Genomic DNA, 12,898 nt, shown 5'->3' on the forward strand with positions numbered 1-12,898 from the left:
AATATATATATATATATATTATGTGTATTAAAAAAATTGCCTAAACCACATTGTGTATTTTAAACTGCTGCAGTCCAAAGCGTTAATCCAAGTACTTTTACACTAGTGTTGTTTGAGAACTCGAACCATGAGTGTCAGATTATACTATATTTGTAATTTTATTATGCAGAACCTCTTTTGCTTTAAGTAATGTCATGTTTAGTCCTAGGTTTTGATCTTATGCACACAGATGCTGTTAATTCCTTTTATATCTTCATTTGTGCTTAACCTTTTTCCAGCTAAAGATTCACTGTCATGACGGTTTGAAATGTGTACAGTGTACCAAAGGATTAATGTATAACTTGAAATGTTAATATTTAAAAGTCGGTGTTAATAAAAATATAATGGATCCATTTTCCTTTCAGTTTAAACTTCGTTTACATGTGATCAGCTGTTCCACAAGTAACCTGTATAGCTGCACTGTAAAGCCTTTTGGCTCGACTCGGGAAGCGATAGCTTGACAATATTTCAGTATGTGTTTGAACTCTAAATACTGTATCAAGACAGATTATATATCGACAAATTAAAGGAACTTGACTTTATAAAAAAATATATTCAAAAAGGTGATCTGAGAAACTAATGCAGGCACAATTTTACAAGACATCAGCTTCATTTCAATGATTTGTCTTCATTTTCGACAATTTTCAAACACCGATCTGAAAATTCAACAAACAGAGGCTCCTGCATGGCGGCCTTCATAGCAACGTCTTTGCTGTCTGCGCTGTCAATGGAGCGCAGTAGTCGTCTCAGGTGGGGGTTGCAAAGAAGATCCCGGAGCTCTTTCGACTGACCTGTAGAGAAATAAGAAAACACAAATTACCCACATTAATGTATTTTTTTACTTAATTTATGTGGCTGAGTGAATACACATTTTGGGTAATGGGACATGATGTTGCTGCCAAGTGTTAAGAACAGGCGAAAGGTGCTGTTGGATTAATACCTAACAGCTTGAGCCTCTGCAGAGGCGCTTTGTCAACGATGTCCTCTTCATGCAGAAGATCCTCAACCGTCCACGTCTCTGCAAAGAGAGGAAAGCAAAAAATGATGCTTTTCACTCAGGGCCGGAAACAGATTTGACTGCTATTTCAATCAGTTAAGTCTCACAAAGCCTCATTTTGTATTTGACTTAAATACTTGACAAATCAAAAGTACTGAATAGATTAAAATAACGTGTAATTTTGGAGAAAAAATTGTTTTGCCAGCTAACTCATTTTGTGAATGCATGTAAAGATAGAGTAATCAGATTAAGTCAATAGTTTGATTACATTGGGGGAGGTATTCCATGATATGCTTGTTATTATAAAGTAAGACGTAATGATGATCATAAAATCTCCATATGATTTCTTCACCATGTGATTCCATGATGTGGTTTTATTTGTTTTGTGCTCTTGCTGGCTCAGAGAAATAGCACCATACCAGAGTTGAAAGAACCCGTAGCTTCGGGATCAAGCGGTGCAGGCTGCTCAACGGGGAGGCAAGTGTCTAAGGACAAAAAGAATTTCAATGTGGATGGATAAACATTGCAATGTGTCCCGATTATGATCGCAGCTTGTGTAAATGGCACATAAGTACATCACTAATAAACTGAGCTCAAGCTCATTTACCTTTATGCCTCTTATAACAGCCAAGTGAACAACTGGAAGAGAGGGAAAAAAGAGGCCTAATTAAAAACAGACACTTATCTGGCAGATCATTATAATGACTCCATAATAATACTGAATCACGGTAGTGTACAGATACTGTAAAATGTTCACGAGTTTCAATGTGATCCTTCTAAATAGGGGATACCATATATTATTATGAAAGTAGGTTATTACTAACTTAGTGAGAATTAATGAGTTAATGGATCAATTAATTTATCAATCACAACAATGTGTGGTATGATTCGTTCAACAGCGGGAATAGACCTGTGACGTCAACACGCACATCGTTTGGAGCTACGTAGGTTTCCGTCCCATGTGGTGTTGATGTCCAAATTGTTTTGCACGTGTCACTGCAGCAGCACGGTCTGTGAACACGCGCATATCGTTCTGGTTTCTTCATTTTTAGTTACAGCCGTCCCCTTGTTTTTAAAGTGGCACGCGACATGCATGCCTAAAAACGTAACGTTACGTTAAGTTACAGCACTGTCACGTCAACTGAATGGTTAATTGTGTTAGCTTTTAACGTTAGCTCATGGTCGATATAGTGTTATCTTTAGCCAAACAACTCGGTCACTAAATGAAGGCTTTAAGAAAGTTATTTTAAGTTACTTACTATCTTATTTTGCAGGCTGGGCATTTGTATTTCGGTGTGTGTTCGCGGCACACACTGCATAACTGCATCCTGGAGCGTAAAAACAAAATAAGTGACGAACAAATTGGTTCATATGTTCGAAGGGCAGGTCCTCTCATGCGTGTGTGAGGAACAGGAAATGAATCATATCAATTCCGGTTGGGAAATCCTTCCTTCAAAATAAAGGTATCTGACTTTTATGGTGGAAGCCCATTTTCGTCACTGATGAAAAAATAAAGATCCCGTAAGTATTGGGATACTATCGTAAAAATAATGACTTAGCATCTCATAATTATGAATTAGTATATCATAATGATGAATTAGTTTCTCATTAACTTCTCATAATGCTGACTTAGTATCTCATAATTATGGCTTATTATCCCATTAGCACCCATCTCTTAATTATGACTTAATAGCTTATAGTAGATCACAATTATGACTTACTATCTCATAATATTGACTTACTATTTCATAATTATTACTTACTATCTCATAATTACTGAGGAATAAATTCTGCTTTTAGAACAACTAAAAACACAAAACAGTAACAAACCTGTAAGACATGCATACTAAACCAGCTAAACAATTATTCCCTTCTGAGCAATATACATAAAACACTCCAAGCTGGTTTAGTTAGCATCAGTTTTTTATTGAATAAAAAATACAGTATAATATATTCAGCACCTACATAATTAACTACATACCTCTATACATTTATCAAGCACACACCACTGACCTATATAGCTCAACACAAAGTACATTTGCAGGGCTGTAACTTGAGAGTAATAGCGCCAGAGAATGGAACGGAGAGGTGTCACGTGACTGATTACGGGGCATGTTCCCGGTGTCACAGCGCTCCATTCACGGGTCAGGGAAGGCAGGGAACCTCGGCCATGGTCAACATCGGGAATCCGACTTTGTGTCCGGATCTGTGTGAAGATCAGAAATAAATGGTGACGCCAAATCATATCCTGCAACTATTTTCATTATCTATTCAACCGCATATTATTTCCTTAATTAATCATTCGGTCTAAAATGCCAGAAAAGACCATCTCGATTTCCCCAAAACCCATGTTGACATATTCTTTTTTTTTTTAATAAGCTATTATGTTGAAAACTAATCGCACCAAATCCGATTTTAAGGTATAAAGAAGCAATTGTTCCACCTTTGCTGCAAACGGAGCATGGTTTGATTTTATTAGGATTCAAAATGGAAAAGGGGAATAAAAACATGCAACAATGGAAATGCTTGATCCATTGTATACGTCTCAGGTCTGCATATTAGAGGGATGTAATAGGTGGGATAAAGAAAAAAGTATTTGTGGCTTTGATTACACAAGTAGGTTGTTCACCTGGCATTTATGTAAGGAATCTGCTTGCTGCATTAGTCTGCAGGATATCTTTAGTTGCGTAAATATCCAATGAGGTTGTTTTTCACAAAGGCCGATTGCATATTTAATTACAACAAATATTTTAACAAATAATAAACACAATACATTGTTACCTGAAAACACCGAAAGCCATCAAGACACGATTTTGGGTCTCCTGCGTTTCACTTCGCTGTTGTGAAATTTTTCTGCTATCTTCCTCTCGTGTCCGGAGGGACAATGGCGGTTTGTGTTCAGCTCGATTTCTCGCTTGGATCTCCCTTTGCCACAAGCATGGCATGAGTATTCACGAATATTATAATAGTCATATTGATCGTAATATGTTTCCTCAAAAGAAAGGAATGTTTCCATGTCTGTAGCCATTTGGAGACGGAATGAAGCGGCTTTTACCAGGCGAGTCTCGGAGCGTGTAAACAGATGAGGTCACCCTTTGTTTATATACATGGAGTCACGTGATCCCGGCTGTGCCACTTTTTTACTTTGGGAATATGGACTGTATGATTTAATATTTTTTTGTTTGCTGGTTATTTGGAAATATTGCTTTTAATTGTTTGTTCTACATTTATTTTCGTTTTATTTCAGCAGGGTTGTCCTCATTTACCATGTTGGATTTAATCTTTGATTGGGTGTTTTTGTATTTTAAACACGCGTGTTATATGCATGCACGGAAAATTAAACATTCATATCGAATCAATGTTGGGAATAAAAAATGCTGTAATAACAATGTTTAAAACGGGCAGGTAACCACGTTTAGGGAACCTGACGACTAAAATGTGTTTGCGATAAGAAAATAAATAAATATTCAAGGACGTTATAGTAATAATTTACACTGCAATGTGTCCGCATAGAAATTCGGCTTTCTGTATGTTTCGCTCCTCGGCGCAGCGGCCCGCCCCCCGACGGTGTGGCACGTCCTGACGCCTTTCCACGTCGCAGTCCTGTCTCAGGCGAACTCGCTGCGTATGTATGCGTGTCTCCAGCTAGGCCAGAGAGTGATGGCGGCGCCCGTCCTGAGAGTGTCCACCCCTCGGTGGGAGAGAATAGCAAGGCTTCTCGTCTGCCTGTTGGGCATACTGCTGTCTCTATACGCCTTTCACGTCGAGAGGGAAAAGGCTCGGGATCCGAGTTTCAAGGCCATGTGCGACGTCAGCAGCTCCATCAGCTGTTCGAAAGTGTTCAGCTCAAGGTAATTTGAATTCAGCAAAGAGCGCTCAATGAAGCTGCCCGCTATTGTGCCAATCTGGGAAGGGCTGCGCGGTTCAAACTGTCACCGGCTCGCAGCTAGCGTCGGCGCCGGCTGCCTGCTAACGCTCAGGCTAATTGCGAGCTGTAACAGCCGGCGTGCCGCGCGAGCCGGCACTTGGTGAAAGAACAAGTTAACTTTCGGCTCGTCGGTTAACCAGAGCACCTTGTTAGCTGGCGAGCTCGAACAAGCTAACCCTGCTAACCGTTAGCGAGCGCAACCCGTTCGATAACGTTGGACGTTACTTCTTAGCCGGCGACGGTTAGCTGTCAACAGGGAGCCGTCAGCTCTTCATCCAGCCAATCAATTGATCCGTTGCTGATAGGCTAGCTAACGGTGCCCGGTCGTACCGGGTGCTCTGTGTTTATGAACAGGGGGCAACACATCTTTAACGCACAACTTTAGCACAAAAGTTGACGGCAGCTTGTTTCGGACCGACGTTATTGTCGCGCGTGTGTCTTTTCGCCGGCTGTGTCCATTCATTCCGCCGCTTTCTGGTGGCTAGCTTGCCTCGTTTGGCTGATTCGGGGCAACTTTTGTAACCTTGTAGCTAGCGCTCGCGCTAGCTGTCACACTGACTGCCACTAGCTGCCGTGCTATTGTGGGTCAGTCCAGAAGGGGCTGAACCCACGAACGTTACACCTTTACGTTACACGGCAGAGGGACAGCGCGCGGAATGGCCACAGAGGTCAGAGGAAGGGATTGTGACCGCGGTGGCCCCCTTAAAGTGTCAGTGCTGCTAACCGTCACACCTTGATACCACAGCGGTCTCAGGGACAGTTTTACTTTAGCTAACTTCATGCGTCCGCCACAATGTTGTTACTTCTTTTTTTGATCAGAGTTGTTTTACTCACAAAGACTTGAGTCAGTCAAGCCCCCCTTTACACCCTTATGGTGACAGTATCTTGTAACAAATGCTGTCAAGTCCTCATGCACAGCTCGACTGTTGGTAACCATTGCTGACTCGAGGGAACCCCACCTAGTCTGTGGCATTGAATGAGTCGTTGCAGCCCTTGTGAACAAACACTTATGGCATGGCTGGAATGTAACCTGTCTAGGACCTGTAAGATGAGTGAGCCAACTCCCAGTCGGAGCATTAAGAGACAGTCCGGCCTTTGTCACCCAACATAAGCTGCGACCCCTCACTTCTGACTGAGTGTGTTCACGAATAATGAGGCGAGGACTGAACGAAAGACACAATTTCTTCAGATGAAGAATCGTGGCCGTTTCTACCTTTGGTCTCATCTTTGCTGCCATCAAGGTTTCTAAAAAAGTGAATACCCTATATTTGATGATGCAGCTTACTGTACACTGTATGTGTGATGTAGTGTGTAATTGTATTTGGTAAGGAGATTTTAAAATGGTAGAATACTTGCACGGAGGCTTTACAACTTTCATTATCTCCGACCTGTAATGGCATTCTTCCCAATGTTTGAAAGCACAGTGTTTAGAAGTGGACTGCGGCCCACCTTGGTGCTTTGGACATGTGGTTGTGCTAAATGAGAAGATTTTAAATACGGTCTGAGTTATTCAACCAGCCTCTTATCTCCATGCTCCTGCTTGTAAAGCCTCAGATTAGACACGGGAAAACTTAAAATATTCATTAAATCTGATGTTCACCAAAACATGATATATAAATAATAACTGGTATATGAATAGTGATCGTACCGGTACAGCTGTGCGTAAAGAGACGAGCGTACACTTCTATGCTGGAACTTACTCGTTGATTAATATGGCAGGACAACCTGAGTAAGCAGGGTCTCTACTTTGCACATGTCTGAGTTGTTATATTATGCAATAACTTAAATGCACTCTCAAAATGTTTGGAGCACTACAGAGCAGAAAAAAAACATTTTAGACTATAGAAAAAGCATAGGAAAAATATGTTCCTGAACATGTTTTGTAAGTAAAATTTTATCATTGAGTGAAACTTGTACTGCTTTTTAAATAGCCTGAGCATGATGGCCGCACTCCTATCTCATCTTTTGTTGTGCTGGATGTTTGCGGTTTTTCTTGGAAAGAACTCCATCAGTACATTAAAAATAACAGGCAGCAGCAGCACAACAGCTTTAATTTGACGATGGCGTCTTGACAGTTCTTCATTGAGTTCATAGGATCAGACACACTTAATTTGTGTTGCCTTTCAGGGGTTCTCATCTGTTCATTGCACCTGAAGAAAAAAAAGATTTCTCCCAAAAAGATAGTTTAGTCGATAAACAGAAAGAGAATCGTCAGCTATCGTTTTGGACTGTTGGTCGGACAAACTGATAGACTTCAGTTCACTTCCAGGCTGTTTACTTTGTTAGATTCTGTACTGTAAAGTTGTAACTGCCTTCTTTGTCTAGGTGGGGCCGAGGGTTTGGACTCCTGGGCTCAATTTTTTGGAAATGACAGTGCACTGAACAACCCAACAGTGTCTACGGGATTGCCTTTTATGCCTTTCAGCTTCTACTAGGTAAGATATGATTTTATTCAGTTGCATATTCAGGTGACAATCTCCCTAGCATTGCATTAGCAGCTAGTGCTTACTCAACACTTTGCCTTCTTCTGTCATTGCTGTATTTGCCCAAATTGACTCACATGACCCTGACACTCTGACATCATACATGTGTAAATATAATAATCTAGTTTCAGGCGGCTCATATTTGTTGAAGCTCACCCGATCTGCAATCAATATGATCAGCTTTTTAGACTTCATTCTAATTAATTTCTACCAAGACTGCAGCGATGACGTATGAGTGTAAGGGAGTTGATCAATATACCTCGATAGTTGCTCTCCAGACAGCGGCCTCATTCTTTTGTGTTCGTCCCAGTGTAATTGGGCACTGACAGTTCAGAGTGATCCTAAACATGTTCCCGTGTGTGTGTGTGTGTGTGTGTGTGTGTGACTTGTTTTAACTCAGTCATGCTGGTTTTCCTGCCGAGTGGCCTGTAGGCTCGCCCGTCCACCCGGCGCTGGCACGTAACAAGAGGTCCTTTTAGCCACAAAAGTTACCACTCAGTTGACCAACACAATAGCAGCCCAGTTAAGCCAAACCGCTACAGCGGGTCAAGATTTCCATATTATAGGCAAGACCACTCTGTTTCAGAAGTTTCATTATTCTTATGGCCTTGGACAGTTCAATATTTGTGAGCAGGGATGACTCAAGAATTTGCATATTTAAAGTTTAACCTCTGATTAATGCCGGTGTACAGCATTTGAATACTGTAAAAAAAAACAAAAAGGACTGTACTGCACACCCTAATGTTGAAACTAGACACACAATCCCAAAACAAAGTACTTCATCACAATCCTGCAATTATTGTAGTTGTGTGATACTTTCCATAACATTGATTGGTGCTTATTGATGTGTGCTCATTGGCCACATAGACCATACATGGCATGGAAAAAATCTTTGACATTTGATTAGTTTATTTCACCTCATGGTAGATATGGACCACCCCGAGAACAGAACATATTGTACTACCACAACTTCCATTAATGTCTGGTAGTTATCACCTGCTTGACCCCCCCAGTGGTGGAAAGTAGTGCTCGGACCTTTTACTGAAGTAAAAGTAATACCACAATATCACAGTGTAGAAATACTGTTATGAGCATCCAAAGCTTTATTTGAGTAAAAGTACAGAAGTATCAAAAGTAAAAGTACTAATGACGCAGAAAATGGCACATTTCAGAATACTATGCAGTGTATTCGATTATATGGATCACTGATGTATTAATGTATCTCTTTAAAGTTGCAGCTGGTGAGACTAATTTTAACTACTTAATATACTGCTGGCTACTTGAATCTTATCATAATAATAATAATAATAATAATACCCCTTTTACCCTTGTGGATCACATTTAGTTTTAATAATCTAAATCTTGCAAAGTAAACTAAGTAAAGCTTAGAATAAATGTAGTGAAGTAAAAGTACAGTTTCTGCCTCTGAATTGTAGTGATATAATTGTAGTGAATAGCTGAAAATAAAACCACTCAATTAAAGTACAAGTACCTCAAATTTGGTACTTAAGTAAACGTTTTACCACTTGACCGTAAGGCATTGTATTTATGTCTATTCTATGATTAGTAATCACTGAAAATGACAATGTGTCCAACACACTGATTCTAGTTGAACACTGTAGCTTTAAAATGAAATCAAGCTTGCCAAATAACACCGTTTGATTTCACAAAAAGCCGATTTCACAAAAAGCCGATTTTCACAAAAGCGGGACTCATGCAGACATGCCAGAAACGGTTCGGCTGGGTATTCTGCCAGTACAGACAAAACCAGGATCAAACCATTTCGGCTTTAGTGCAACAGCCAAAACTGTTACGAGCCCTACTGATGTATCAAAAGCAACAACACAGAGGAAACTCAGAAGCCTGAGAGCCAAGACTGGACCTCATGTGACAACAGAATAATATGACCAGTCTTCAGACAGAATGTCATCACGAGGAGGCTGGTTGCATAAATGAGAAAGTGTCCTGAGGCTGAAAGCTAAAGAGCGGACGCATCAGGTTATTTGTGTGTTGTACGGTTGCCTTTGTTTCTTCTTCTTCTTCTCCGGTTATTTGCCTAAGCTTTAGTTTGTGTTTCTCGCCGTAGGAATGACTGTCAGTGCAATGGCCGCCCTTATTCTCATGACGACATCCATCTTGTCGGTGGTGGGTTCGCTCTACCTGGGCTACATCCTCTACTTTGTCCTAAAGGACCTCTGCATCATCTGCATCACCACATACGCGCTGAACTTCATTCTCTTTATTCTCAACTACAAGCGACTGTTTACTTGAACGAGGCCTGGAAGCAGCAGCTTCAGGCCAAGCAGGACTAAGCTGCAAGAAAAGTGCGAATAACAAAAGAAAAAAGAAATGTGACCTCTGAACATTTGACTTGCCACCAGGAGACCTTGCTTCCAAACAATGTTTATTCTGCTGTGTGTTAAAAAAAAAAAAAAAAGAAGAAGAAGAAAATAAAAAAAAAAAAAAGGAAAAAAAAGAAGAAGAAGAAGAAAATTAACTTAAATGTTGGGCCGGACATCTCAATGTTTGCAAACACGGAAGGAGTTGTAAGTGAAAGATGATTTCTCTCTTTTCATTTCTTTTTCCTTGTTTAACATTGTACTCACTTAAGGAAGGGGCTGGCTGTGTGCGCCGTGTTTGTGTGTTGGGGAAACACATCAACGCGACTAAGCAGCGGCAGAAGGCCACAATACCGAACGAGGGAGGACAGCTCTCTTATCGAACAAAAGGATCGCAGAATGAAGAAAACGGGACAATAAAGGGGTTTACTTGAAACGGTAATAAAAGGTCCTTTGCTGCACAGCGGATCGGCACTAAACTCAGAACCGAATAAAATGTGTCCCAAAATAATAATACAAAAATAAAAAACACTCATTAGGTTCTCCTACAGTTTGCAGATAAGGTTCTAGGGGGAGGAGAGGTGTGTGTGTGGGGGGGGGGGGGGCAAAATGATTAACATTTATACAGAATAGTTTGTTTTCATGTTTACACTGTTGTAGTACGTTTCTTTTCTGAAGAGGACCACTAAAAATCAACACAGAACAATGTGAGAAAATTGTGTGTAGATCACTCAGAATTGTTTGTTATTGCTATTCTGTAAATAGCTGCTGAGCAATATTCCAGGCTAGATTGTGATTTAGCGTTGACACAAACCTTAAGGAGCAGAAATGAAGAAAAAACACCAACAAAACGGGAGAAAACATCAGTAAATTGGGAACAAAATAAGCGACAAAGGTCACCTGTAGGTGGAGGAGTCTGAAGACGTACTTGGGACGTCTTCCGTCCGGAAATCCTGGCCAGGCATGCAGTTCAGAGTTGTGTGGATTTCTTTGTTGCAAGTGGTTACCGTTTCATCTGAAGCCACCGACACAAGTCTTTTAGACAGAACTATGGGTTCTTCTCACCATGTTTGCATAAAGGCACCCTCACTCTTTTTTTTTATTTTTGGGGGCTGGGGGGGGGTTATTATGTGAAAAGCATTCCTGACCTCCACACAAGTGGGGATCCATAAAGACTTATGTGCCTAAAGGAGTGTTAAGGTGAATTACCTTAATTTCTTTTTTTTCCTGTTTTCTATTTTTCCTTACGTTTTGGAGGGGGGGGGGGGGGGTGGGGTAATGTTATGTTAACACCAGGTCTGCCTCGTTGTTTTATTGTCACAGGTCCAAGGCTTTATTTTTTATGATCACAGTTTTGTACGTTAAGATACCAGTTAAGTGTTTCTCCCTCCCTAATAGTCCTCATGAGGTAGCAACGGCTGCTACACTGTGATTGTCTCTGCTGAAGTGTAGAGTGGCAGAGGCATCTCTTATCCTGCTGTTTCAATGTGTTAATGCTCATCTGGCTTCTGTTCACTGTCCCAGCCTGTACACATTTGATGTCAATTGAACGATAGCGGTGATCTTGCCCAGCTGAGGAGTTACGGTTCATTTGACAGGATGTGAACAAAAGAAACCATGTAATGCTTTATGTTGACATGAGCGGCAGAGGCGTAACGGGGGGTGTAAGTGCCGTAAGACGAAAACAGCAGTGCGTTAAGCCATATGCAGAGTTTGTGGGATTTTATTTGATTCCTGCGGGAAAAGACATCCAGGTCGCTGGCGGTTTTCTAAGATGAGCTGCCGAGCGACACAGAGGCTTTTCATGAAGTGGTTGATCTCTAACATAGCAACGTTTGTACAGAGATTAGTCCCCGTATTGGCGCGAGCAACCACAGCTGGTAGAGGCTTTGCTAGAAGGAATCCACAGTATTGCCAGCTCAGTCCAGCAGTCACCGAGTCAGACCATTGTCTCTCTTCCATCCAGAATCCACGGATTTACAGCATCCTACCAGTCCGATGCACGGTACACTGTCTCCTTGCTTTAAGCACATGTTGGACACATCGGACAGTCTCACGCTCAAAGATCCAGAGCAGTCGTAGTAATAACTGTAACGATGTGATTCATCTGCGGCGTCAAACCGCTTGTAATGGTTCCCATTGCTCCTAGTCTCCATGCCCCTTCACTCTGATGGCATTCAAGTTCTCCCTGACAGTCTTTTGTGGCGCGAGGGTTGTTGAAGTGTTGATGATCGCAACTGCCAGGAAAGTAATCTCGGTGACATGTTCCCTGTGACGACCTGCGAAGTCGTGAGGATATTATCAAGGGAAATTGTCTGTTTGTTCATGTTGTAACCATTTACTTCTAATCATATATATATATTTATGCTGTGTTACGTTGGTGTTGCCCATTTTCCAAAGCACAATAGTTTCTCCCTCCACACCAGGCAGACTGGTTTCTGTTCACTATGTGATGGGATACACGTGAAGAGACGCTTCCAGCTCTCAATCCCTCACAGTGGAGATCTCTGTACTGTTCACAATGTCAATATTTATCCTTGAGTTTCAACATAACTGTTTTGATGTGATTGCAGTTTGGCATTGAGTCTAAGACTTCAGTCATTCCGAGATGGATAACCTAATCTTAAAGGAGTACTCCACATTTTAGCATGCACGCTTACCATTTATTCAGAACTGATGCAGCAAAACCAGCAATCTTTTATTTATTCCATGTAGTCTTCTTCCCCGTTGACACAGGGGGGAGGCTACCATTACCCACAATACAACTCGACCACTGACAATTCAGCCGGAGATTGGGTTTGTTGTGCCAGTAGTGGCTAACATAGCAAACGTACGCCGTAGGACCCCCCGCCCTGTGAGCAAACCTCGATGTGTACATTTCTGTGGAGTACCCCCTTTAAAACAGTCATTCTCTTTTTGAAAGTTGATTTTCCATGGCATATAGGGAACGAGTGGGAACCAATGGCGGCCTGGTAGAGAAACTCATTCAAACACTAGTTTGCTTTGGAAAATGGTCGGCAGTTATGTTACATTGGCACGATTGGTTGTAAACTGGCCCCAAAACATGCAAGCACCAGTACAGTCCTTTTTAAAAAAAAAAAAAAAAAAAACT

General features: G+C 41.3%; 2 protein-coding genes and 1 long non-coding RNA gene across 3 annotated transcripts; 1 reads left to right on the forward strand and 2 right to left on the reverse strand.

Annotated features, from left to right (window-relative positions):
• Positions 1-134: 134 nt before the first annotated feature.
• On the reverse strand, positions 135-2,438 carry znhit3 (zinc finger, HIT-type containing 3). Its single transcript, XM_034550176.1, has 5 exons — positions 2,296-2,438; positions 1,644-1,675; positions 1,456-1,521; positions 980-1,057; positions 135-830 (listed from the first exon to the last, which is right to left on the reverse strand). The coding sequence occupies exons 1-5, from the start codon at positions 2,430-2,432 to the stop codon at positions 649-651; spliced, it is 495 nt and encodes a 164-aa protein (XP_034406067.1). The 5' UTR covers positions 2,433-2,438; the 3' UTR covers positions 135-648.
• A 503-nt stretch (positions 2,439-2,941) lies between these two features.
• On the reverse strand, positions 2,942-4,150 carry LOC117742436. The gene is made up of 2 exons (XR_004611035.1): positions 3,818-4,150; positions 2,942-3,242 (listed from the first exon to the last, which is right to left on the reverse strand). It is a non-coding gene; the product is annotated as an uncharacterized LOC117742436 (long non-coding RNA).
• A 424-nt stretch (positions 4,151-4,574) lies between these two features.
• On the forward strand, positions 4,575-9,759 carry vkorc1l1 (vitamin K epoxide reductase complex, subunit 1-like 1). Its single transcript, XM_034549782.1, is given in 4 exon segments — positions 4,575-4,887; positions 7,290-7,399; positions 9,534-9,704; positions 9,707-9,759. Coding segments are annotated over 4 exon segments (558 nt in total). The 5' UTR covers positions 4,575-4,663.
• The last annotated feature ends 3,139 nt before the right edge of the window (positions 9,760-12,898 follow it).

The sequence above is a fragment of the Cyclopterus lumpus genome, chromosome 14, assembly GCF_009769545.1.
Source record: "Cyclopterus lumpus isolate fCycLum1 chromosome 14, fCycLum1.pri, whole genome shotgun sequence".
In the NCBI taxonomy this organism is placed as follows: Eukaryota; Metazoa; Chordata; class Actinopteri; order Perciformes; family Cyclopteridae; genus Cyclopterus; species Cyclopterus lumpus.

Excerpts from the sequence above, each read along its gene's own strand:
- znhit3 (XM_034550176.1), bottom strand. The coding sequence starts at position 2,432 with ATGAGAGGACCTGCCCTTCGAACATATGAACCAATTTGTTCGTCACTT. Across the intron at positions 1,522-1,643 it reads CTGTTATAAGAGGCATAAAG|ACACTTGCCTCCCCGTTGAG; the intron begins GTAAATGAGCTT and ends TTTTGTCCTTAG. Across the intron at positions 831-979 it reads GCAGAGGCTCAAGCTGTTAG|GTCAGTCGAAAGAGCTCCGG; the intron begins GTATTAATCCAA and ends ATTTCTCTACAG.